At 37.8% G+C, this 25387-nt stretch overlaps 1 protein-coding gene across 5 annotated transcripts in view; it reads right to left on the bottom strand.

The window, feature by feature from the left end:
• Nucleotides 1-25387, bottom strand: part of SLC24A2 (solute carrier family 24 member 2) — a 144743-nt gene that overhangs the window by 48667 nt on the left and 70689 nt on the right. For 3 of the 5 annotated variants that reach the window (XM_083817107.1, XM_083817110.1, XM_083817106.1), the window contains 3 exons: nucleotides 12330-12380; nucleotides 6176-6271; nucleotides 3926-4014 (listed from right to left, as the gene is read on the bottom strand). In XM_083817107.1, the coding sequence (XP_083673233.1) occupies nucleotides 3926-4014; nucleotides 6176-6271; nucleotides 12330-12380 (236 nt within the window). The remainder of the gene's footprint in view (nucleotides 1-3925; nucleotides 4015-6175; nucleotides 6272-12329; nucleotides 12381-25387) is intronic. The other 2 variants (XM_083817109.1, XM_083817108.1) reach the window with 1 other exon arrangement.

The raw sequence follows: 25387 nt of genomic DNA, 5'->3' as shown, positions 1-25387 counted from the left end.
CTTTGGACATATAAAATTGAAAAATTAGAGAGAAGCAAATTTTATACTGTATTTACAAATTCAGACACCACAGAACTTCCTTTTGCATCAGGATAGGGAAAAATCACCAAAAACTCAAGCCACTAGATTGCATTCTACTCCCAGACCAGAAGCAAATACCACTCTCAGGCTGAAATGGTGATTACTTGTTCACAAAACGATCAAAATTCAAGAGCATTTGTAGGTCAGGACTGAGCTGTAATGAGAGAGTTTTTGTGGAGGTATGAGAAGGAGAAACTATTATGGAGGTCTAGCAGGCATATTATCCTGTGCCTTCAGTATTGCTTCCCTGAACAAAGCTGCTGTTAGAATGGATACCATTGTCTTGAAGATACAGTGGTTCCCAGGCATACAGTCTCTGTATAAAGTCTGGAGAAGCTAGAAAAAAAAGCTCAGGAGGGCAATGACCAGTTTCCCCTCCTCTAATTCTAATCTTCATCAAAGAAGAAGGTCTTGTGAATGCTGTTTACGTGATTCTGCTGTTGCCTACACTTCTATAATCAGGGTTAATCCTATTAGTGTCCACGAGGTCAATATACAAAGCAGAAAGAAACTGAAGAGTGTTGAATTTGTCCTTCTCTGTATTTTTCTCCTTCCTGCTTGCTGGGGTGATGAACAGCAACAAAACCAGCCTGAGAATTAAACATGTTAGAAACAGGCAGACTTCACCTTCCAGCAAACTTTGGTTGAAAGTTTTTTCTAAGTGCATTTTCCTTGGATGTCAGTAGGAGAAGATGAGGGTATTGTTTTATTTTGCTTTCATCCCTCTTGACCTTTACTCCTTCTGTTATCTGTATCTTTTTTATTTTACTTTTCTCCCTTTCTTTCTGTTCTTAAACTGCTTGTCTATGATCCGTTGTGCTTTGTTAACTTTGAGTATCTCAGAGAAGTCAGTGTTAGCTCCAGGGTGATGCCACAGCTTGGGAAGGTGTACCAGGAAGCTGTGCACAAAAACCTAGGCAATAGATCGAGGAAGATTCTCTGTACAGAAGAGAACTGGCAGAGAATCTCACAGAGAAGTACGGTCCTAAATATCACAGAGACCTATTTATTTGTTACATACATATCATGGATGAGTAGACTATTTTTATTACAACTTTTCAAAAATACCGTTTTATATTTTTAAATTACCAAATAGCTTCCAGCATATCAATAACTGAAACAGTCTGAGGTAGCAACAACTGTCAGGTTATCACTAGAAGAGGACAAAATTAGAAAGGCCACTGGGGAGGGAGCCAGCATGAGCCATCTCAAAATGTTATTAGGGGATTGCTATTTTTTGTTGTGACAGCAGACACCTAAAATCCTTTCTTTCAGATTGATGGACCTAAAACTGCAGAATCACTCCTCCATCAGTTGCAAGCCTCCCTGCTTGCTCCATCTTGTCATTTTGACAATGATAAACAATGTATCTCTCTTCCAATACAGCACAGCACATTTTCAGAATGTCCTAATACTTTACTAATTAACATAAAGGTTCCAAACCTTCCCTCACTGAAAGTTTAAAATGTCTAAATGGAGATGGGAGGAACAGGAGGAAGACATTAATGAATAATGTACTCCTACAATAATTTTCCTTTCTTATCCTGCAGTTGTTTGAGATTGAAAATATTGTCTTGCATGATGAGGCTGCTTGACCTTGCAGATTTCTGAGCAAGCTCAGAAACAACTTCATTACAATGCAAAATGATAGCATATGGTCATTGCTGTAAAATATGATTGCTTAAGATTATTCTTCCTTCTTTGTTTTCACCAAACAATCTCAGTGAAAAAAATGTGGCAGAGCAAGACCTGTTTCTTCTTAAGCTACTGAGTGCTATTAGAGTCTATTAGAGTTATCGTACATCCCACAGACTGATTTATGTAAACGCTAGCAGGTTACACCGGGCTGTGCTATCCTTTATTGAACTTTGAGAACAGAAGTCATAAAACTACACTGCTTTGGATTTTGTTACTTATTTTGCTGAAGCAAAAGCATTTTCTTTACCTTAAAATGATGAGTATTAAAGTGAAATGTATTTGGAGTGTTGAGATTTTTTATTTGGTAGATCTTACTCATCTCATTTATTTAAGGATAATGTTTTGTTGGTCTAACAAGGATCCTGTAAGTGGCCTGTCAGTCTGGACAGCTTATATTATTAACAGAAAATGTGATTTAATATCCTACTATGCTCTCCTCTTCTGTCAGACTCATTATCATTATTTGATTATTCTGGATATCAGAAACTAACCGTCTCTTTTGATGGATCTTGATTCTCCATTTCTATTCCCAGGGACAAAAATTAACTGCAAACAGTGAAGAATTAAAGCTATCTCCCCTTATCTGCTGTACTAACACCAGCTGGCCATAATCGCCTTGTCACTTCTCCACCTCTACCTTTGTAAAGCACTTTCACAAAGACTCATCCTACTATGCATCACAATGTTCTTTCTCAGTCTTGGAGACAGAGGCACAAAATTGGACGACATATCCCTGGTATAAATATGTTCCAGTCAAATTATACTCCTTGTGAGGGATGATAGTGTTTAAGAAAGAGCCAACAGAAGTAAATAAACAGTGTTACTTGTACACCAGTTTGATTTTTTTTCTATGGCTTGCATAACCTTTAAAGGAAAAAAATTTACCTACAATTATGTTGCTCAAGTCATGAACAAGGCAAGATTATCTCTGATGTGGACTAACAATTTTGTCAAATGAATAGCAAGTGAAAACAACAGAAATATTGAATACTAAGCCAGGGGCAATTCAAAACAAAACACAAGCATTGCCTTTTTTGCACGATTTTGCTGTATGCAAATGCAAGACAGCTCATCCCATTTTTAGTAAGAGGAAGCTCATGTTATGGTATAAGCCTCTTTTCAGCCATCTCTTGCAGCAACTTTCTTGTGTCAGCGTAGCCTTGAGACAACTGTACAAACAAAAGCATTATACAACTTCCCATGTCAAGGACTATTTTTAACAAGACTTTCTTTAAGTGGGTTTTGCTGCCCCAGTCTGAAAAAGTAGTGCCAAAGTTTAGCTAAATCAACTCACCATCATTTTCCCACTTGTTTGCCTGCTGGGCATGTAGGTTGAATTAATAACGTTTAAAAAATATTAACAGTCATTAAAAAGGGGCCGGGGAGGACCTAATTTTGCAGTCAGATATACTTGAAAATTACAGCTTATTTATGAAAGAATCTAGTTCATTTGTATAGCTATTTCAGTAGCCATGCAGGTGAAATATACAGTTATACGGTAACCTGATTATTATGTACAAAATATATATGCTAAAATAAGTCAATTTAAGAGTATAATTTCTTCTTCTGTAGATTTTAACTGTATGAAAGAGAGTCAGAGAAATACTAGTATGTGCTATCTGTTGAACTTAATTAGTAATGTCTCAAGATAAGAGAAGGGAGAGTGGAAAAGTTTGTGTACAGCTCCTGTTTTGCAGCTCCTTTTTGCAACCATACCATGAAGCTCAACATGACAGGCTACCCTCTCAAGAGAACAGTCTCTGTGCAGTGTGATGTTAATCAGACAAGCAATTTCCATTAGTCTTATTTGGGGCTGTGAACATTTTATCTGATAAGCAAAAATACATTTCCTAAAAGAATATATTCCAGACTACTGGAATGTATCTTGTGTTACATTGAAGTGCAAGGGTCACAGGGGATATATGCGCAAATAGACTTCCTTTTTTTTTCTTTTTTTTTTTTAATTTTTAATATATATATATATGGCAAACCTCATTCTCATATACGGGGTTCAGTAGTAAACGAAGATTAAATGTATTGTAGATGGGTCTTATTAGCAAATTTTTGCAATTAAGACATACTTTCAGTGAAAAGTACAATCAAGCACGCAAAATATTTGCCAATTTAAAAATAAAAAAACACTAACCTCTTCTTCAACATTATGGGCGATTCCATTCTGCACTGGTCCTGAATCACTTGGTGGTGTTATTGCAACTTCTACTTTTGCACTTTTTTCTGTGGTATTATCCATGAATAAGAACAAGAAAACAACAGAGCAGAATATTAAACAACAAAAATGTATTAGTGAAAATAGTGTATTTAGTCTGTGTAAACAATCAAAAACTGATGGTGGACCAACACCTGTCTTAGAGAGAGACTAAAATTCTGGCTTCCATTTGGCCCACAAACATTTTGAATAAAATTCTTAGGAGTGGTGAGCTGGTGATTGAAGAAACTATTCTACTGGCAGTTCTGTTCTAAAAAAAATTGCATCCCTGGCAATACTGCATGCTCTTTATTTATGCTAAACTTACTGAACATAACACTTCAGGTAAAATGTGATGTATAGTGTTCTACCTAGACATTAATGAATGCAGATGAGGGGATATATTCAGTAAGAGAGAACTTTTATAACTCACTAAACTCTGCAATTCATAAAGTTACATCTGAACTATAATAATGTTCTTTCTTCTGCAAAAACGTGGGAAAAGAATAAACAGAATATTATTGTCCTTGAGCAAAAGTCTTACAGGGATGGAAGGGATAAAACTGAGCCTTCAGTTTATGGCACTAAATTTATTCAAATTTATTCTTACTTTTTCTATCTTAGAATTCTCTAAACAGCAATCATCTCTTTTGGCATGTACTAGATAAAAATGTCAATGGCCAAAAATCCCTGGGACAATTTGAAGTTAAGAGGAATAGCAATAAGAAATGTCTGACTCAAGTTCAGTGTTCCTTATGGTATGCTCTTATGCACGTAAGTAAATACAGCTGTCAAGTTACATTACTGCTATCCTGAGATTCTTCTAAATTAAAAATCTGAGATCACAGCCACAGCAGAGTGCCAGACTATTTGTAATTATTTCAGTGCTTGTGCATTGTCCCTTAACCCCATACCCAGCATTACAGTTTATTAGCAGAATGTCCCACTCAATTGCTTGATTCTGGAAGTAAATTTTATCTAAATATAGCACAAGGTCAGAAAAAGTATCAGCTGAGAAAATGATTCAGCTTTTATCAGACACATTTGGATCTTGTTTTCTAATGCAGACAATATGCCAAGGTAAAGTAGAGAAAAGAGGTCATAATATGGACTTCTTTTTGGAATAGAAACTTTTGAAGTAAAAGACAAATACTTACCCTTAATGGCAAGCCATACTAAACTAATTTTGTGCAGTTAACACAGATGGGCTTAAATGAATTTCAACAAATAGTAGATTCACAAATCAAATCTTAAATACGAAATTTGTTTCTTTTTGTGACAAGGGTAATACTACATAGAATACATATGATCCTAGAGCAGTGGCTCTCGATTTCTGAATAATCTGAGATCCCATCCATCTATAATATAGAAGCCATTTTTATGAAATTTCTGAAGCTTTTCATTTACCCAGTAGAAAACTTATAGGGTTCCATGAGCTGTGAAGTGGTGAATGCTACTTCTTTAAGATAGGTAAAATAAGCATGCATGACATGAATATATGCATTCAGTACGTAGAAGGATTGGGCAAAGCACCATCAGGTAATGAGCTGGTAATGCTAAAAATCAGCTGTAGCTACCTCAAGCAATTTGTTTGGATTGTGGGGATGGTGTTTATCTTGCAGAACTGCTGAACAAACTGGATTTTGTTTAACAACATTGCACCAGGGCTGAACTAACTTAATTACTAACTCAATGTTGTTGTTCTCTGCTTATATAAAAATTTCAGTAATGTGGCCAGAGAGAAAATACAGAGTGTAATCCTGCATGTCAGTGGTCTGTTTAGACCTATGGGTTGAACAGGTATATTACAGGGAAATACTACAGCACATTATGCCCCCGCATCAACCTTTCAAAAGTCAGAAAATTTACTAAATTTTCACAGGCAAACTGCAAATGCATTTTGCCTCTTTATTTCTGTCAGTTCAGCACTTGTCAAAAATCAGCATTGTATTTATCTCTGCAGTAAATCTGGGAGGCTTTCTAGATGTCTTATCAGACCTTCTCATCTTGCACTTAACTCCTGTCCTGTCCTTGGGTTTCATACTCTTTTCTGAGGGGAATCAGAATATGTTTAGTAAGACAATAAAAATGAAGTAGAAGGAGAAATTCACTTCTAAGGATTTTCAAGCAAAATTTAATAGTGAAAAAGGCCCGCAGGAGCAAGTGATAAATCTACATGGCTGCACTCACCGTGATTAGCAGCTCCATTCTGTCTTTCACTGTCTTCCACCTGGCACTTCTTTTTGGCAATCTTATGTAGAATTGAGGCCCTTTCCTTGAATTTTCCTAAAAGGAAGGATTGTCATTATTCAAATGCAGACATTTTGAGAGGCAAAGTTGTTTGCCACAGCTTAGGGTTCATAAATCAGTGCCAGTAATCCATTATCATTCCTCCCCAAACAGCAAACATGTTATGAAACACTATCTTATTAATATTTTTTCCTTCCAGTGGAAATAAGAATTACTTTTTTTTTTTTTTTTTTCTGTTCTGAGAACTCTGCAAGAAAGAAGAAATGGAAAACAAAAAACCATTTTTCTTTTGAAGAAGCAGTCAGTAAAGTTCCTGTTACCAAAGTACTTCTGTATGACCTGAGCCTAAACAGAAGATTATTACAGATGAATAAAGATATTAACAACAAATACAGTTTCAGGTCTCAGTCAGTAGTACAGTGTCACAGAATTTCAGATGAACCAATATATTGCATCATGGTGACCTTTGTTAGCTTTGTCAATTTCTACTCATTCATGTCACTATAATTTCAACAGGTACTTCAGATGGGGAGGAAAAAGTCTTCATAATAAATGATTTCCATTCTAGCTTCTCAGAGGAAATTTTTCTTCTCACCCTTCCAGGTGGTTTTTGTTTCCCATGAGGTTAACCATGAAACTTATCATCTAGACCATCTCCAGGGCAGCTCATTACCCCTTAAGTCCCTGGTCACTCTTTGTTGACCACTGAGTCCAAACACCACATTCAAATTAGGCAATGTCAAAGCTGGCAAATATTAAGTGAAATTAATTCATCCCTTCCTCTACTTTGGTTGATCTTTCTACATAAGGCCTCTTTGGGTGGTTTATGACAGTTTATGTGTTGTAGAAAAACACTGTATGTGCCCTGGTGTCCTGCAGCAAAAAGAGTCTAGGCTTAAGACCAAAAGATATTTCAACAGAATCACATGATTGATTAACAATGGGAAGTACAGAGAAGTCATGAATGAACTCAGGTAGCTGGGTAGATTCACTGCTTCTAGATTAAAATTAAAGACGCGCATGAAAAAAATAGTTGGCCAAGAAAGAAATTATCTCTTCCCTTCTCACAAATGGAAGCTTATCAGAAACAATACCATCACAAGAAAATGCTTCAAATCCTTGTACCAATGTTTTCATAAGTGCAGAAACGTATGCACAGGGACTTGCACCTACTATTCATGTGGAAGTAGAATTAATGTGTCAACAGCAAATCACTTGGAAAGTAATAAAAATATCACAAAGATTTAATAAGCAGTATTGTCCCTGCAGTAGCCCCTATCATTTCACAAGCACATCATGCTCATAAATAAATAAATAAATAAATAAATTAGTCATTCACAACATATTGCAAAAGTTATCTTATTTGGTACATGGTACCTAAAGTAAAATTGCCTGCAGAAGAGTACTGAACAGTAGAACACAATGCTAAATAGTAAGCCACTTCATTATTTCAGTGTGCAGGGTCAACTGCAGAGATTTTAATTAGATGGGGAATAAGAAACAAAGAGTTAAAGAAAAAAAGAGAGAAAGAGAAATGAAGTTTATTGGGATATGAGAAGACACAAAGAAAAAAAGATTGAAATAAAAGGAAAACCATATTTTTAAACATTTTATAATGAAATGCTGTCAAGCCAGCTCTTAACTTCATTTGAAACACAAGGACCATTTAAGAAGTGCTTCTCCAGATGCATGCATAGATTCTGAGAGGTGCCTGCATAATTTTCATACAACACATATGTCAGTTTGCTACAGGATTTCTTGAGGTGTCAGACTCCAACTCATCTTCATATATCTGAAAATTTGGTCTGTGATACCCAAATACCCAAATGTATTTTTTGCAAGCAATGAAAATGATGGAACTGAGATTTTTTCTGAGAAACATCTGTGGAAATGTCTATGTTTTTCATCTACTCTAGGATTGTTTTAATTTAAAACTCAAATTTTAAACAGTATATGAAAGTGATGCAGACTTTGATGAGGGTACTGCAGTTTTTTGTCTAAGATTGTTTGAAATAGTTTAGATATTTTTGTTTGTTTCTTTGTATGTTTTTTTTTTTCTTTTCTGAGAGAGAAACTTGAACTGAAAAGATCTCCACAGCTATTCACACTGTTTTAGATCAACTTAATCGAAGTTGTCTGTTTTACTTTTTTCTTCACATTATCAATTGTCTCTCATCTTTAGGAAGAATTTCCTACATTGATATTTGTAAGTCACACATCCACCAGTTCATTCAGGAGGCTGTTCCACAGTTATATGTCACTGTCATGGAAATTAACCTCATCATTTGAAATGGAGTGGTTTTTTGCTTATCTTTATTTCTCAGTATACGCAAGCTTCAGTTTATATTGTTTTACATCATTACCTGCTGTTTGATTCATGTAGTGTAAGTAATGAAACAGTGTGAGGAAATGATTAAAGGACATAAAATCAACTATCAAAAGTGCCATTGCAGGAAAGCAGTAATACTAGACTGCCTGAAGGCAGTGAGATGTAAAAGAAAGCAGAGCTATGTCTCCTCCTTCCTTTTCCCTGCCCTTTTTGTCTACCAGGTCCAAACAAACCAAATCAGAACTTCTTCAGCAAAGGGGAATCACAGACCCACCAAGAACCAAGAATCAAGATATTTCTAAGTTATTCAAATTTACAGAAAGCCTCAAAGATTTCATCTTAGGCATACATGCTCTCTTGTGCTTTTTTTCTCATCTTTTAGTGGCATTACTAAATGAACCCATAGGAATTTTATGCCACTCTTCTTAAATCTTGGAGAAGCTAGAAGCTTTTGTTTCCTCTTTAACAGTCCTAGGTGCTATGGGTTTTACTACCTAAGCATAATTTTCACAACTGGTGCCAAAGAGTGTAGATCAATGACATTGTTTGACTTCATAGATAAAAACAGGATAATAAAAATAGGATAATAGCTATAGAAAATTCTTAATTAATCTAGATTTGCTGAATTCGGACAGACATTGCAGTTCTTTTAAGTTTAAAAAGAATGACCCAGAAGGAACATAAGATCAAGGCTGGGTGATTAGGAAAGAAGGTGGCTTAAAGTTAAATTTCTTATATTTGAATGTATGCAAACAAATTGGTATTGTATAATAAACATACACCTTGATCTGCATGAGTATATCCAGCTGGCATCAGCCAGACAAGATTCCCTTCCTGATCAAGGACATATTAAAAATGCAATCACTTGACTACGATCTAAATTATGGGCTACAGTTTCCCAGGGTCAGAATCCTCTGATTTTACAGAAAAGTAATTTATCTTCAGAAATCTACTGGTTTAAAAAATGTGAGACTTTATCATTTGTCTACCTCTCAGTCTCAGATCAAATGCAAATTACTACACATACGCACCATCAGCGCTAGAGCTGAGCTTTCATATAATGCCAAATCTGTGGCTGTTGAGCAGTCTGAACCATTCCTACCAGTCCGTCTGGTGGCCAGCTGTGGAACTCAACTGAGGGGCTGCAACTGATCGGTTTTAGAGATTTGCTTCATGCACTTTCTGCTTAAACTGTAAAATGCTGCAGAAGTGCTATGTGAAAATATGTGCAGTTTTGTCATGTTGTAGGCTGTTGGTGGAGGTTATTTGACACAGGATTAATGTGAGGGTCTTTTCCCATCTGCTAGGGTATATTTTTTCTCTGAGTTGGACCTGATTAATCAGCAATTAATCTAAAGTCAGTTTCTGACCAAACAGAACAAACAAAACAGATCAGTTTCTAAGACCTGGAGCACAAAGGCCCCCAGTGGCCTTTAGGCTGTATCTGGTATTGTCACCTAACTGTCACATTTTGTCTCTGCTTATGCTGATGCAGCAGCAAAAATATATGTGCCCGTGCTTCTCCATCAAAGGCATGAAAGATCTGCTGGCTACCTCCATTCAGGGTATAGGTGGCAGCCCAAGGATAAGGATGTACAGCATTAGAAAAAAAAAATCAGGATTTTGTAACTGGATTTACATGTTACTGTGGCTAACTGGCTAACTTACTGTAAAAGATGTATAAAAAGCTTGGTAAAAAAAAAAAAAGAGAGAAAGGGATAATGAAAATAAGTGAATAAGTGTAATGTGGAGTGATAAGGATTATACTTTTGAATATCCAAATAGAGAGTTGAAAATATAGCACACTTTGATCTAAATATAGCTTCTGAGATACACTATTCATTATTGCTTTATGAAATACATATGAAAATGATTATGAAAATTGTATTCAAGAAGCTATACTGTATTGTAGACTTGTCAGTGTTAATACTCCTAAAGACAAAGAATTTCCTTCCTTCTTTTTGTTACTGGAAAATTTCTACTACTAGATTTTAGCTACTGCTACAGTATGGCCTTTGATTATTTATTCATGAGGAGTGTTTTCTGAGGTGACATTGAATATTAATAGCATTATTTCAGCATAGGCGCAGTGATAATATATGCATACATTGTACATAGCATACTTGCATGGATATTTTCCCATGAATAGCTATTTTTAACTCCCATTACAGTATTTATAAAAACCTGAAGACTACTAATGCAGCAATTGCTTTTGAAATGGTAGGTTTTACACTTTAGAATAAAATATAAGAACCTTAACATATCCAACTCTGAGGCTAGAATGAGAAATGACTTGCAGCTTGAATGTAAAAAACACTGAGATGAGATGTGCTGCAAAAGCTTTAGCTCTGGTAGCCTTATCTGAATTGGCTTGGTTAATGACTCATTTCAGGTGCTTCAGAAGTGTATTTAAACAACACATACACCAAGGTTTGCCAGGTAAAATCTCATCTCAAGCATCTTCTCCTATATTAGGAGAATATGTCTCCTGACCCACTTCTGTGAGTCAGACAATGAATCTGGTGGTGCTCCCAGGCTGCCCTACAATCTAGTGGTCATGCTTGCTCCAGAAGAAACCATCATCTTCCAATATCAGGCACAAAGGTGGAAGGAGCCATCTCCAATAGCTGGCCCGAGAATAGCAGTTATATGTGATTATATGCAACACAAATAAAAAATGAGAAAGAGTCAGAAGTTATGTTTTTCTTGCTTGTTTTTGCTTGTTGGTTGGTTGGTTGGTTGGTTGGTTTTCCAGGAGAAATGGCCAGAAGGCATATAAAGAAGGTTTTATTAAAACCTTTTTAACAAGATCAGTCTAAACAATAATCTAGAGCATGTCTGTGTTTATACATACAGAGAATAGAAGCTATTCACCTTATATTTCCAGAATTAAAAGTAAGTAGGAATGGGCAGTTAAACTACAGACCTCAAGCTTATCTCCATAGTCAAGCACACCAGTGAATGCTAAACTGAGCACTGAAACATCTGTGCATCATGAAAACATCTGTCTAGCACTGTAGTCAGACAGCTGTACAACAAGCCTTGATCTTATTCAGGTCTCAGGTCTGGGAAACTTCTGAATTACAGAAGTGCTGGCTTTACTTGGACTGAAAATGTGGTGGAAATTAAGTAACTGGGCTCCTGAATTAATACAATAAACTTCAATGCTTTTGAATCAGCAAAGTTCCCTGAGATACTGAGCCCTGATTCAGGCCCTAATCACTTCCTTCTTGTATTGTTAGAACCAGGATTTTAAATTGAATAATAATTGCAATTAAGCATACAATTAATACTCCATGAACAGTCATGCCTAGTTTTTAAAATTCATTCCTTACTTTTGAATAATGCAGCAAACTAAAGTCACCTAATAATTGTTCTCAAGCTGAGTGATTTGAACATCCATAAATTACCTTCTTGAATGCATTGTAAAACATGACATAAAATAAGTATTCACAATCTGTTATATTGTGCTGTATAAATTACGAGTGTGGTTTTGCATGTATATTTTTTCTTTAATAAAAACGTTCTGTTCTATTTCCTTATCTGAAAGCAGCAAAGCTAAAATGTTGAAAACAAAAACCTGAAAAAAGAGCCATAACTGATCACACTGCCAAAGAAGTCATGCAAAAAGGAGTCATTCCATAATGGACAAATTGAAAATAGGAAAAACAAACAAACAAACAAACAACAAACAAAAACCAGAAAAGACACTTAAAGAAAGGCTTTGAAAAAAGCTGATACAAACAATTCTAAAATATTTCTTACCTTCTTCAGTCATTGTGTCATAATATTTTAGGTTTCCATATGATCCAAGCTCTACAACATCACAGTAAAAGACACAAAGATAAGGAACCAGAAGACATTCAAGAAATGTACACGTTTTTGCATGTGCTTCATAAACTTCAACAGTGATGCAAAAAATTTTGCAGGACAGTGAAACATGGAGTACAGAAATGGAAGTGCCTTTCCCCCCCACCAGAAATTTCACAAGTCACTTCTTTTAGATGAGTAACTTGCTAGACTGAAATTTAGGAGAAGCAACGAAATCTACTATTCAGCCTTTTCAAAATGATTACCAATTTGGTATCTCCTTATTTGGTAATAACATAACAAACCTTGACAGGACTTGAGCAGCAGCAGCTGTGGAAACTGAGCTTTTTAAACATGTCTCAGGACATACAATCAAATACTTACACATCCAAAACATAATAAATTAAAAACATATAATCTCAGGAATTGTGCATTACACTGTCTCACATACATTGTTCTGGTATCACTGCAGAGGCTGACTTGCTGTAGAGGGTTACTCAATTTAACCACTCTCGTCATTTGTAAAACGAGAAAAGATACGTTTACTCACTTTACTGGGGGCTATGAGACCTAAATTCATTAACACTAAATAGATCTAAATATGATTATAGTCTATCAGGTCAGAGAAAAGAATGGAATGCAGAGATCTCTAGGTCTTTAGGGCTATGCTTATTTTTCTGTGTGATACAAACTTATACATTTTTTTTTTCTCCAGTTGTTGCTTTACACCTTATTTTTGTGTGAAAATATATTTTTTTTCTTTTTTAAAAAATGCATATATTCATATATATTTGCATCTGTAAAAATACAATATATTAATACTGGTCTCAACATTCTACATAACAGGACAGAGAAAAAATAAGAACAAGGAACAATTTGTAAATGATTTGTTGAGGAATTTGTGGATGATTTCATTTGTTATTTTTTATGTAAAATGTTACAATTGAGCTTCTGATCATCCAACCTTTGACAGAGTGTAATCATATAAAATGGATACTTAACAGTTTGATAGTGGTGTTTTCTTTGGAAATATTCTCTCTTCATGTTTATGAATCTGTTTAAGCAATTAACTATACAAATGCTGGCCAATTATTTTGCTTTTAGCTGGTGCACCTCATGATCTTTCAATGTTTTTCCACATAAGTGAATTTTAGTGCAGGTTTGGCTATTAGTTCTTAACTGTATAATACTGATATTACGTAAAACATATGCTTTAAAAGGCCTTAGTTTTTAATCTGTTTGATGATACCTAAATCTGCCAAATGAACATTTCTGCAATGCAGAGACGAAGAAAGCTTTATACTGTGTAACTAAAAAATACATGCTATTATCAGTGTTAACTTTATAAATGAACAGTGATTGATTGTAAATATTCTTTCATGGTCTTGTTTTAACAAAACCAATTACAAATATTGGCATACTCCTGCTTGTACAACGTAGTCGCTTATTTGCACATAAGTAAACCCATTAGCATATGACATTATTCTAAGTCTCTGTTAAAGCAAAGAAAGATGTCATTTAAAGAGAGAAAATTATGTATTGTTACATTATGATATATAATGAATATACTGTTTTGTAAAAAAAAAAATATTCTTACTGTTGTAGCATTATCTTTGTAGCTACTTTTACACAAAGAAAGCTGTCCAAAAATCTTTGTTTTAGCCCTAAAGATTTGAATTCCTTATACTGTGAGAGCTCCCTGTAACTTCAATGTGCATATTGAACCATTTGGGACCACATGTGCTGTTTAATTCAGGCACCATGTCCACTAACTAAAGGGCCAGCAACTTTGTTTAAATTTATTCTCATTGATCATTGTCTTGACATTTCTATGGTCAGATTTGCTAGAACCTGGGCTAAAGTGTCCTCTGGAGGAGGATGATGGTATTGGAAGACAGATGCCAAAAGGAACCCAACAGTAATCACAGAAACAGGAGAACACACAGGAGATGACACTGCCAGAGAGGTACTGTTTAAACTCATGGAAAGAAAAGAGTGCAGGAGCACAGGTGAAGATGGACAAAGCTGAGAAGAAGGTTATACCATGGCAACAAAAAGAAAAATGAACAAAATCGATTGGAGGCATGAGGCCTCTGATTTAATGGCTGAAACAGAAGAGGTTTCAGAGGAAGCCAACAGCAATGGTGAATTAAGCTGCATCTCCAGAAGAAATAAAAGCAGCAGCACAAAGGCAGGGCACTTGACATACTGACAATCTGTTTTAGGCCTGTTTGCTTCCCACCTGAAGTGAGAGATACAAGGCAAACAGGAGAGAAAAAAAGGAGGCTGATGTTATGGAAAAAGAGAAAAGAAACAAACAGATATGCATGACAGTGCATGATGCTGACAATAGTTATGCTCCAGGCAATATTCAACACACCAAGGATTAAACTAGGTTAATTCTTGCAGTTAGCAAAATTATTTCGAGGAAAAAAAATAATCTTGCTGGTGAGATTATGCTACTCAAAGCTTTTGTAGTTTTATATACAGAGAAGAACATTTTATACAGTCAACAGGCCACTGGCTCCAATGCACAGCTATGATGCTGGAAACTGTCAGCTGCACATATTTGCATGAATTATTTCGTGGATTTCCATATTACTTGGGTCAGTGCTGTTCAGCAATACCTGACATCTGCCTCTATACAGTCTGCCTCTAATGTACTGGTTTCTGTTATAAAATTTCATGTTATAATAGGATTCTGCTCAATATGACTGTAAGTAAACTCACACTCAATTGAAGTACTTTAAAAAAAATTTGGATTTGAAAAATTTGTCAACTTTTAAAATAAACTGATTTTAAATGGCCTTGGAAATCTGAAATACTGTGATAGAGTGTGCTTGAAAAGATAAAAAAAAAAACCAACATTATTAAAATTTGATAAGTCCAGTTTTGTCAACACGGTATGTGGTTCCCACACAGAGGTCACAGCAGACAGACTGGCTGCCAGCCAGTACCACCATCCCCGCTGGTTGCAGAAACAAAAAGGATGCCATGATGCAGCTTAACAGCTGATCCTCAACAGTGACAGAGACAATGAATTAATTTGTTGCCTTCTGCATATTTTTTTACACCAGAAGAGAGCAGAGGGTTCCTGTTAATCCTGTCTGACATTCCTGAAGGATTACAACAAATTGTCTTATTACCTACTGTTCTCTATTACCTATGTAGTTGCCACAGAATATCAAAGTAAACAGAAAGAAGAATATTGTTACTCAACAGTGCCACATGGATTGCAATTTCAAACAACATACCTAATAACTCACTTTATTTTCAATGCTCATAGGTACTGTCTGTGGTGAAATGCTAATTTCTGCCATAGACTCCCATGGAAGGAAAGTGCAGCCATTATTTCCAGAGCTCTTTGATCTCTTGCTACCAACATCTCAGATACTCACTGCAGGTGTCCCTAGTAATGTCAGGAATGAACCTGGCCCAGAGATTCTCACAATACTCATAAGACAAACACCTGCTTTAAGGTAACCACCTAGAAGTGTGTACCCATGAAAAATGTGGTTTTCAGACTCTCAAAACAAAGTAATGCATTGTGGGTATCTTAGACAAGCACAAGATTTTCATTTGGCATAAAAATACATATTTGCATGAAAATGCGTCTCACACCTCTTCACAGTAATTAAAAAGCTTCTGAGTTGACATTTCTTTTATTTAAAACAGAAGTGATAAAGGGAGGTCACTAAAGGTAACACCTGAATTTTTAGTGTAGCTCCGTTGTTGTGTGTGACTTCCAAAGTCAGGAAGGCATCAAAGCATAATACTTAATCAGCATCAGTGGCAGCTTGAAGGAATCGTTAAGCACTCTGGAATGAACACACGGACAGCATAGATTTTTCCTGAATTTTCAAACCAAAACCCATAGAATCAACCTATCAAAAGATTGAATATATAAGACAGTAGGGAGAAGTGAAACAAGAAAGTAAAGGCTCAAAACTGATAATGAAATTGAGAATGAGCTTGCAGTCAAGAACTGCAAATTCAAAGCAATCAAATAATTATTAAAAACATTGTAAACATGAAACGTATTGGAGATATATTGGAGAAAAAAGGGAATTTTGTGGAAGAGGTTGCACGTATGATTCTGAAGGTCAGCTGCTTCTTGACAGTCCTTCAGAAGAAGTAACAAAGACTTTAGTATGGTCATGCACTTTCACTCTTCAGTTGCCTATTGCATACAAGTGGGCACATGGAAAAGGCAAAAAGTGTATGAAATCAATATGTCACCAGTTTGAGGAGGCCACATCTTTTTATTTTAAGCAATGAAAATACAAAAAATTCCAGTAGGATACATAGTTTATGTCTGTTAAGACACGAACAAATGACAACAACAACAAAAACAGCAAAGTTTTGATGGTCTCCTTCATGAAGACTTAAACCTGATGAGGATTGTCTTCTCTTTCAGAGTGGGTCAGAATGGACACAAGAGAAAACCAAGGAAACAGTGTCCCAGTGAGAGAAACTACAGGGGACCCACAAGTAGTGATTAATGCTCCCTGTGTGCTACAGAACTGCAGGATCTGAATGCTATTCACTGACGAGCTTCATAGGCTTGTGGTGGGGTAGCTATGACACCTCAGTAGATGTTCTCCAGCAGATCCTGCTGCCACTGTTGGAAATACATGGACATCAATCCCCAGCACAGCTGGGGACACTACTCCTATGTCCCCAGCAGGTTTAAACCACAGAGTTGGGCTAACACAGACTTTATCCACTTAGTTTTATCAGTTGACCTACTCATTCTTGCTGAGTTGATACGGAAAGCTCTCCTACAAGCTATCAGAAGGAAAAGAGCTGCGGCACTTAGCAGAGAAAGGATGACGACTGGAATAAGCTCATTGGCTGGCTGGATCTAAAACAGGCTGTCTGTCTACTGCCAGCTGCAAATGGAGGAAATGAAGGCTGGGTTTATGACAATAGAGTTTTCCACTGAAGGCTGTAGGTTTACATGAGTGCTACTTAAATCAAAATATATTCCTACATATTTTGTGGGACAATAGCAAGAACAGAGGTCGAGACTAGGGGAGAAAAGGCATGGAAGAAGTCAGAGTGAAAGTTCCTAATAGCAGTGTAGTTAATTATTCCTCTTTGATTACGCTGTTTCACAGTAAATAGAAACTTTGAATGAAGAAATTAGCAGCTTAATAGAAAGCCTACAGCTTTGGAGATATATATGCTTTGTTTACTTTTTTATCCTCCAAGATAAGAATCAAGATAATTTTTGCTAATTCCTTGTTTAGAAGTGATTTTAAGGGTGTCTTTTTTTCTGACTGGACTATGTTTTTTATCAAGTATTTTGCATTTATCATAATGACTTTCTAATTATGTTCTGGGTGGATCTTCTAAATAGCCTCCTACAATAGACAACAGTAGTGGGTCTGGCTGGCATGGAATTAACTTTCCCTGCAGCAACCCATATAGTGTGGCAAGAAGTGGAGAGGGGTCATTACCAGGGTAGATGTCCTAAACCAACAAAAGAGATATTCTATACCATATGAGGTCACACTCAGCAATAAATGCCGGGCAAGGGGAAGTGTATTGGGTTCATGTGGCAAGGGTTTGGTAGAGGGGGGGCTACATAAGTGGCCTCTGTAAACAGAGCCCAGCAGCTGCCCCACGTCAGGTCAGAGCCAGCTCCTGCCAGCTCCATAGGGAAGTGCTGCTGGCCAGAGCCAAGTCAAGAAGTGATGTTGATTGAGCATCTGAGAGAGTAGATTGAAGAAAGGGAAAAAAATTGCTGCACAACAGCAGTTGGGAGAAAGAGGAGTGAGAACCAGCCCTGCAGACCCCAGGGTCAGTGCAGCAGGAGGGCAGGAGGTGCTCCAGGCACGCAGCAGCAGTTCCCCTGTGGCCTGTGGAGAGGCCCCTGGTGGAGCAGGCTGTCCCCCTGCAGCCCATGGGTCCCACACGGAGCAGATCTCCACGCTGCAGCCCGTGGAGGAGCCCCCGGTGGAGCAGGTGGAGGTGGCCTGGAGGAGGCTGCGGCCCATGGAGAGCCCCCGCAGGAGCAGGCCCCGGGCCGGAGCTGCAGCCCGTGGAGAGGAGCCCACGCAGGAGCAGGGGTCTGGGGGGAGCTGCCGCCCATGGGGGACCCGTGCTGGAGCAGTTTGCTCCTGGGGGATGGATGGACCCCGTGGTACGGAGCCGTGTGGGAGCAGTGCTTGAAGAGCTGCTGCCTGTGGGCAGCCCCCGCAGGCTCAGTTCGGGCAGGACGGCATCCCGTGGGAGGGACCCCGCGGGGAGCAGGGGCAGGGAGGGACCGTGAAGGTGCGGTGGAGACAAAAGCATCAGGGACTGACCGCAGCCACCATTCCTCATTCCCCTGCCCTGCTCAGGGGTAGGGTATAGAAAAGTGTGGATGGGGGAAGGTGTTTTTAGTTTGCTTTTAGTTCTCACTGCTCTGGTCTGCTAGTGATAGGCAATAAATTATATTAATCTCCCTTATGTTGAGCCTGCTTTTCCCATTAAATAATCGTTGAATGATCTCCCTATCCCTATCTCAAACCTTGAGCCCTTTCCACTGTATTTTCTTCCTTTTTTTCTTTGAGGAGGTGGAGTGAGAGAGCAGTTGTGGTGGAGTTCAGCTGTCCAGCTGGGTGAAGCTGAACAAGAAGGAGAGGGGTGGCTCTCATCATGATGTCTATCCTCCCAAACAACCACTACACTCACTGAGGCCCTTCTTCCCAGGACATTGCCAAGCATCGCTTGTTGATGAGAAGTAGAAAATAATTTTATTTCCCCTCTTTGCTTCTGCACAGCCTTTGCTTGTCTTTTGCCTCTTTCTTTTCCCTGTATTGAAATTATCCTTGTCTCAACCTTTGAGCCTTTTTCTTTCCATCATACTTCTCCCCTCTTCTTTTGAGGAGGAGGAGTGAAAGAGAGGTTGTGGTGGAGGAGTCTAGCTGCCCAGCAGGGTAAGACCACCACAGAAATTTCCTATTGGAAGGATTTTCTTCCCCCTTTAAATCTTTCTGATATGATTTCTGATTTGTGTTTACTTTCATCATCATGTTTTAAAGCATCTTCTTTCAATATTCACTTTTTTTTTTTTTTTTAAAGAAGGCTGGATAGTTAGGCCAGAGGACTTAGAGAAATTCATATTATGACATCAAGAAGTATTTTTTCCCTAACTTTTCCTAACTTTTTCTAGCTCTCACAGTATAGAGAAAATTCAATTAGATAATCAGAGACCCAGACACAAACATAGAAAGAAGGCAAATTCAAAAATTGTGCTAGATAAATTGTAGTGGCTATCCAACCTAAAGTTGAATCAACACTTGATTTGGTTTCATCAGCAATGGTACATTAGGATCAAAGAAATCTCAACACTAAAAGCATGTGAAAGATCTGGTGGAGATTAAAGTTGCAGGTGTATAACGAGAGTCCTAACCTTTGGCAGACGTATAACAAAAAATAATGCCTTTGTACATAGACTGTTTGAGGTAAAATGTACAGATCCCACCAATTAAAGGATATCAGACATTGTGAATTTTAAAAAGGAAGAATTCTTTTGAAAAAAAAAAATATTTTCACTGAAACTCAGCTTAAATTTGACTCCCACTTTTTGTGTACTCTATGTACCTCTTAAGTTTCTCATAGACTACTTATATCCCATGTAGGACAAACTGGGACTGCTGTAGGAGTTAGTATGTATTATCACTGCAGCAGGCAGAGTAGAAAAAACAGATGTTTCAAAAAGCAAAAACCTTTTTCTCCTACTGCCTCTAGATAATCTAAACTATGTAATTTATAAGTCAGTGTTGTAGCCTACTTTTTTACCTGTGGGCGTTCAAGTTGCCAGTTCTTGAAAAATGGAAGCCTTGCAATTGAGCTGGTGCAGTGGTAAATACAAATGGATCTCTTTTGGATCCAAGTAATACATTAAATAATAATAACTGCACATATTTTAGAATTCTATCTTTCTGGATTATGCTAATACTGGTATTACTTTATTAACACACCTAAGCAAATAAAGGAAATCGTTTAAATGAAAATTATAAGGCAGAAACTCATGTTGATGCTTATAGTTGACAGTTAATTGACCAGTAGGCAGAACATTGGGTAATAACTAAATTATCTGATGCTTTGTGTCTCTGGGTTCTAGGACAAAATGTGGTTGCCTTCCATCTTGTCTCTAAATTGTAAGCCTCTGTTTCTGTTCTTTCTCCTTATGTGTCCTTACCCTGTTGTTTACTGTAGGTGTTTTTGCCCTGATAATAATCTTATTAAACTTGTCTGGTTTTATTATAATTAGTTTATCATAATTTTATCTAATTGCAGTGTGAACAGAAACATAATTAAAAATGTATACAATCATACTCATAGAGTTCTGGGCAGCTCAGGACAGTAACAACACCCAAAAGCAGGATCTGCGTATTTCTTTGCTCTTAGTGCACCACTTAAAATAAAGATTGAAAATACCCATTTCTTACAGACCATACTGTCTAGCAAATCTTATGGTACCAAAAGATTGTCGGAGGTGTCAGAGGATCCATGGGTTTTTAACTGATATATGTTAAAGGGCAAGTATTTTTAAGGAGGTGACTAACATATAAGTAACAGAAACAAAAGTCATGTAAATGCATACTATGTGTCAGACCCTGCTTTTGATATTTTTAAGTGACTATTTTTTCATTTAAGAAAAGTATGAAGTATCTTATTCCTGATGGCTTTGCTTCCTTTTCCATCTGCTTTTATTCATATGATATCTTTGTGGCACCTGCCAGCAAACTCACCAAGACATGTGCTATGCATTCTCTAGGACATAGAAAAATCAAAGGACAATTGATAAATTGACAGAATTGACCCTGTCTGGGTCAAAGACAGTTCCCACTTTGAAGGGGGTATTCCCTTCCAAAGAATTTTCTAATATTCATGCAAATGGGAATTCTAAAATGTAAACATGAAGACTGCATTCTCCCCATGACAGTGGGAACTTTACCACTAATTCTGATGGTGACAGGATTTTACCCAGTAGCTGTGTGTACGGGCTCTAGCTGGGATGGAGTTACCTCTCCCCGCACCGTTCCATATAATTCTGTGTGTTGCACTTGTAGCTAGAACAGCACTGGTATCACACCAGTGCCAGGTCTGTTGCTGAGCAGTGCTGGCACAGCACCAAGACTCCCTCCAAACACCCCAAGAGCCAGCAGGCTGGGGCTGGGCAAGAGGTGGGGAGGGGACATGGCCAGGGCAAATATCCCTTCGGTGGCCTAAACCCACCACAGGGATATTCCATACCATGGGGTGTCACGCTCAGCAATAAAAGGTGGGGGAGGGGAAGGAGGGGGGAGGCTCTCATTACGAAGATGTCTGTCCTCCCAGATAACCATTACATGTATTGAGGCCCTGCTTCCAAGGACATGGCCAAGCATCACTTGTTGACAGGAAGTAGAGAATATGTATCTTTTTCATTCTTTGCTTCTGCACAGCCTTTGCTTGATTTTTCCCTCTTTCTTTTCCCTTTAATTAAATTATCCTTATTAATTTAATTAAATTATCCTTATCTCAAACTTTGAGCCTTTTTCTTTCCATCATACTTTCTTCTCCCACTCTTCTTTTGAGGAGGAAGAGTGAAAGAGAGGTTGTGGTGGAGTTTAGCTGCCCAGCAGGTAAAACCACTGCACTGTGAGACCTGGCACTCTGGGGTGCTGGACACATACAACTCCAGATGCAATGAATTGCCACTCCAGTTTTCAGCATGTGTGAGGAAAATAATGGAAGAGCAGTGTTTGCTTCCCTCACAATCCTGTCAGAATGTCCAATCAACGTGTTGAGGAGGAAGTAATCTACCAAGTACAAACCACCAAAGCAAGGCTTTCACTTCCCACCTCAATAGAAAGCCCCTCATAACCACTGTCATACCCTTATCTATACAGGCTTGTCAACTATTCATGTTCTTTGTTGTTAATATTTTTTTTAACAAGGAAATTCAGAGTTAGGAAGAAACTTAGAATAAAACCAATGCCATTAAGCATGGAATTGAATAGTCTGGACAGCTGTACCCTGCTCTGGGATAACACTTGCATTTAAATATTCATGCCTTCCTTTCATTCTCTGTAGGGAATCCCAGGAAGAAAATGCTTTCTGAAGAACAGAGCATCACTGGAAAATATCATGGGATGTGAGACAAGAATTTTGCCTGCAGCGAGCAGCTTGAGCAGATTCTAGTTAAAAGAATAAAACATGGCATATAGAAATAAATTGTTGAGAAAACTAACATTTACCACAAAACAAACACAAGGGATACATTTCAGATTTTAGAAAATAAATTAGAAAAGGCACCAGCAAATTTCTGTTATTTAAACTTTGCTACCTACACAGAAGAATACTGATTTAAATGGTGACCTATGCTGCTTATCTTAGAAATTCAGGCTGCTTATATGATTAGAGTGTTTTACCAGTGTGGAAATAGTGACTTAATAAAAGTAGGGAAAGCTTAGTTAATAAAAAGGAAAGGGAGACCAGTTCTTCAATTTTTAAATAGCTTGAAATTCTGTCAGTTAAACTAGTACAGAGTGCCGCCTTGCTGCCCTCTCCTGTTTGTATTTTGAGACAGTTGAAGTTAAGAAGACCTGTCATTTATTGGTGTAGAGTTTGAAAGGCACACAACAAGCAGCTACATTTTGTCATTGAATTGCCCGTTCTGAGAGAAATTTGTACAGGTTTCTTTGTACCTTAAGTTATGTATAATAAAAGCACATCCAATTTTTGATGCACACTGCTAGCTACAGATACATTCTGTGGAAAGGATAAAAGTTTCAAACCTGCTCACCCTATTGTCACTGAAAGTGCAGCTGTTGTCTTTAGGAAAAGCAAGACCAACATTCCCCAAATATGACAAGAATAAATTACATGTATGCTAAATGAACCCACTCACTCAAACAATTCAGACTTAAAAATTCCACTTGTTTAGTTGTAGCTAATGATTCAAAATGAACATTTAGATAAAGCAGCTGAAACATAGCTTCATAATAAAATTTGCTTCTTCAGCCTAAGATACTGTTTTCTCTATGCCAAAAGCCCATGTCTTTGTAGACAGCTCAAGTTACACAGCTGTTACAGTGAGATTTATAACTTACGTGTGCTACATGGAAGTTTGTAATTTCAACTATCCATTTTTGGCTTGTAAATCTGAAGTAATATTTTGTGATTCCCTAGGGGAAACAGCTATTTCTCTCTCAACTTTCCAAGATATATTAACAGAGCTATCTAAGATAACATCTCTGTCTATTCAAATAGATCTGCCTTTAGCTGAACATAATTCATGATTTCTACCTTACTTATGCTTTACCTTATGTTTGGGGAGCTCAGTTTGATGTTGGAAATGTCTGTAAAAATACTCATCTTATCTACATTAACCATGCAACTTCAGGTGCTTAAATTAGGAACAGAACTTCTGTGGTCTCTACATAGCTGAAGAGTAAAGAAAAGGGAAAGGAGGCCTCACCGGAGAGTTATGGTTCCTCAGTGCTAATGACTGAGCTGAGAACCATGCCACTGAAAGCCAATCCATCAACATGCTCTTGCAGCAAAGAAGGCCAACAGCATGCTGGGCTGTATTTGGTAGACCATTGTAGCATGTTGAGGGAGGTCATCCTTCTCCTCTCCTCAGCACGTGCAAGACACGTCTGGGTGCCACTACCAGAATGAGTAACTTGGCTACAAAAATGATGAAAGGTTTGGAGCATCTCTCATACAAGGAGATATGCTCAAGGAGCATACACCTTGCTCATACAAGGAGATATCTCATACAAGGAGATACAAGGATATGCTGGGAGAGCTTGGGCTGCTTAGCCTGGAGGAGACAAGGCTCAGAGAGAACTTATCCATGTTATATCCAGGTACATCCATATAAACCTGATGGGAGAGATGAAGGAGCATGAACCAGACTCTTCTTGGAAGTACCCATTGATAGTGTGAGAGCCAATTAGCACAGATTAAAAATAAGAACATTCCATTTTTATTTACTTATTTGTTTTACTATGATGGTGGTCAAACTAACAGGTAGCCCAGAAAGACGGCAGAGTCTTCATCTGTGGAGATATTCAAAATGAATGGACTCGGTCCTGGGCAACCTGCTCTAGCTGATCTTGTTTGAGCAGGGTGCTGGCCTAGAGGAACTCAGGAGGTCCCCTCCAAATAAAATGAAATAAAAAAAGATTCTGTGAAAGGTAGCTATATAAAGGGTATGAGTATCTGCCTTTGTAAGACAGGATGCTCTCTATCTTCATATCAGACTGAGGCTCAACATGATGGAGAGAAAGGCAAGACACTAGATTATAACTAACAACTATTAATTTGTTTGTGAGCCTGGCAGGGAGCCCCATCGTCTCTGGCAGATGTCCCTTGCAAACGTTTCAGCCTTCAGCAGAAGAGAAAGCCAGAAAGCTCATGTTTTTCTGCTCAGAGGACTGTTTCTCTGTGGCATGCCAGGAGAGGAAGTAAGAACATTTCCAAGTTGAGTAAGAACAAGTGTGAAAGGATCTAGTATAGAGAATGATACGTAGTCATTTTGTCCAGATTTGCATTATTTTTCATGATAAATAAAATGCTGTTGTGGTTAGAATCTACAAAAATTTAATTCTTTCATCTCTGGCACAGTGCTAAGAAGTGCACTGCAGTCCTGCAGAGTCCACGTGCTGGAAGTGAGGAGATTGGAAGTGCTCAGGTTACTTCAGCAATGCAGAAGCTGAGCACAGCCCACGAGTTAGTGATATCTTAGTGATATGGTTTAGTGGAGGACTTGTTAGTGTTAGTTCAGAGGTTGGACTCGGTGATCTTGGAGGTCTCTTCCAACCTGGATGATTGTGTGATTCTGTGATTCTGCGTTGGTGGGAGCTGTGCTGCCTGGCCTTTTTTCTCTGACGATGTTAACAAATAAACAGCTTCAGCCAAAAAAGAGGTACCCAGTTGGGGTGAGGTGTTGCAGATTACCTAGGCCAAGGGAAGTACTAGAGCACAAGGGTTTTGCAAAATGAGACCAAAACTGAGAGCCTGCT

This window comes from Anser anser (assembly GCF_964211835.1).
Source record: "Anser anser genome assembly, chromosome: Z".
Classification (NCBI taxonomy): Eukaryota; Metazoa; Chordata; class Aves; order Anseriformes; family Anatidae; genus Anser; species Anser anser.
The sequence above is the reverse complement of the archived record's forward strand: the minus strand, read 5'-3'. Positions and strand labels throughout refer to the sequence as shown.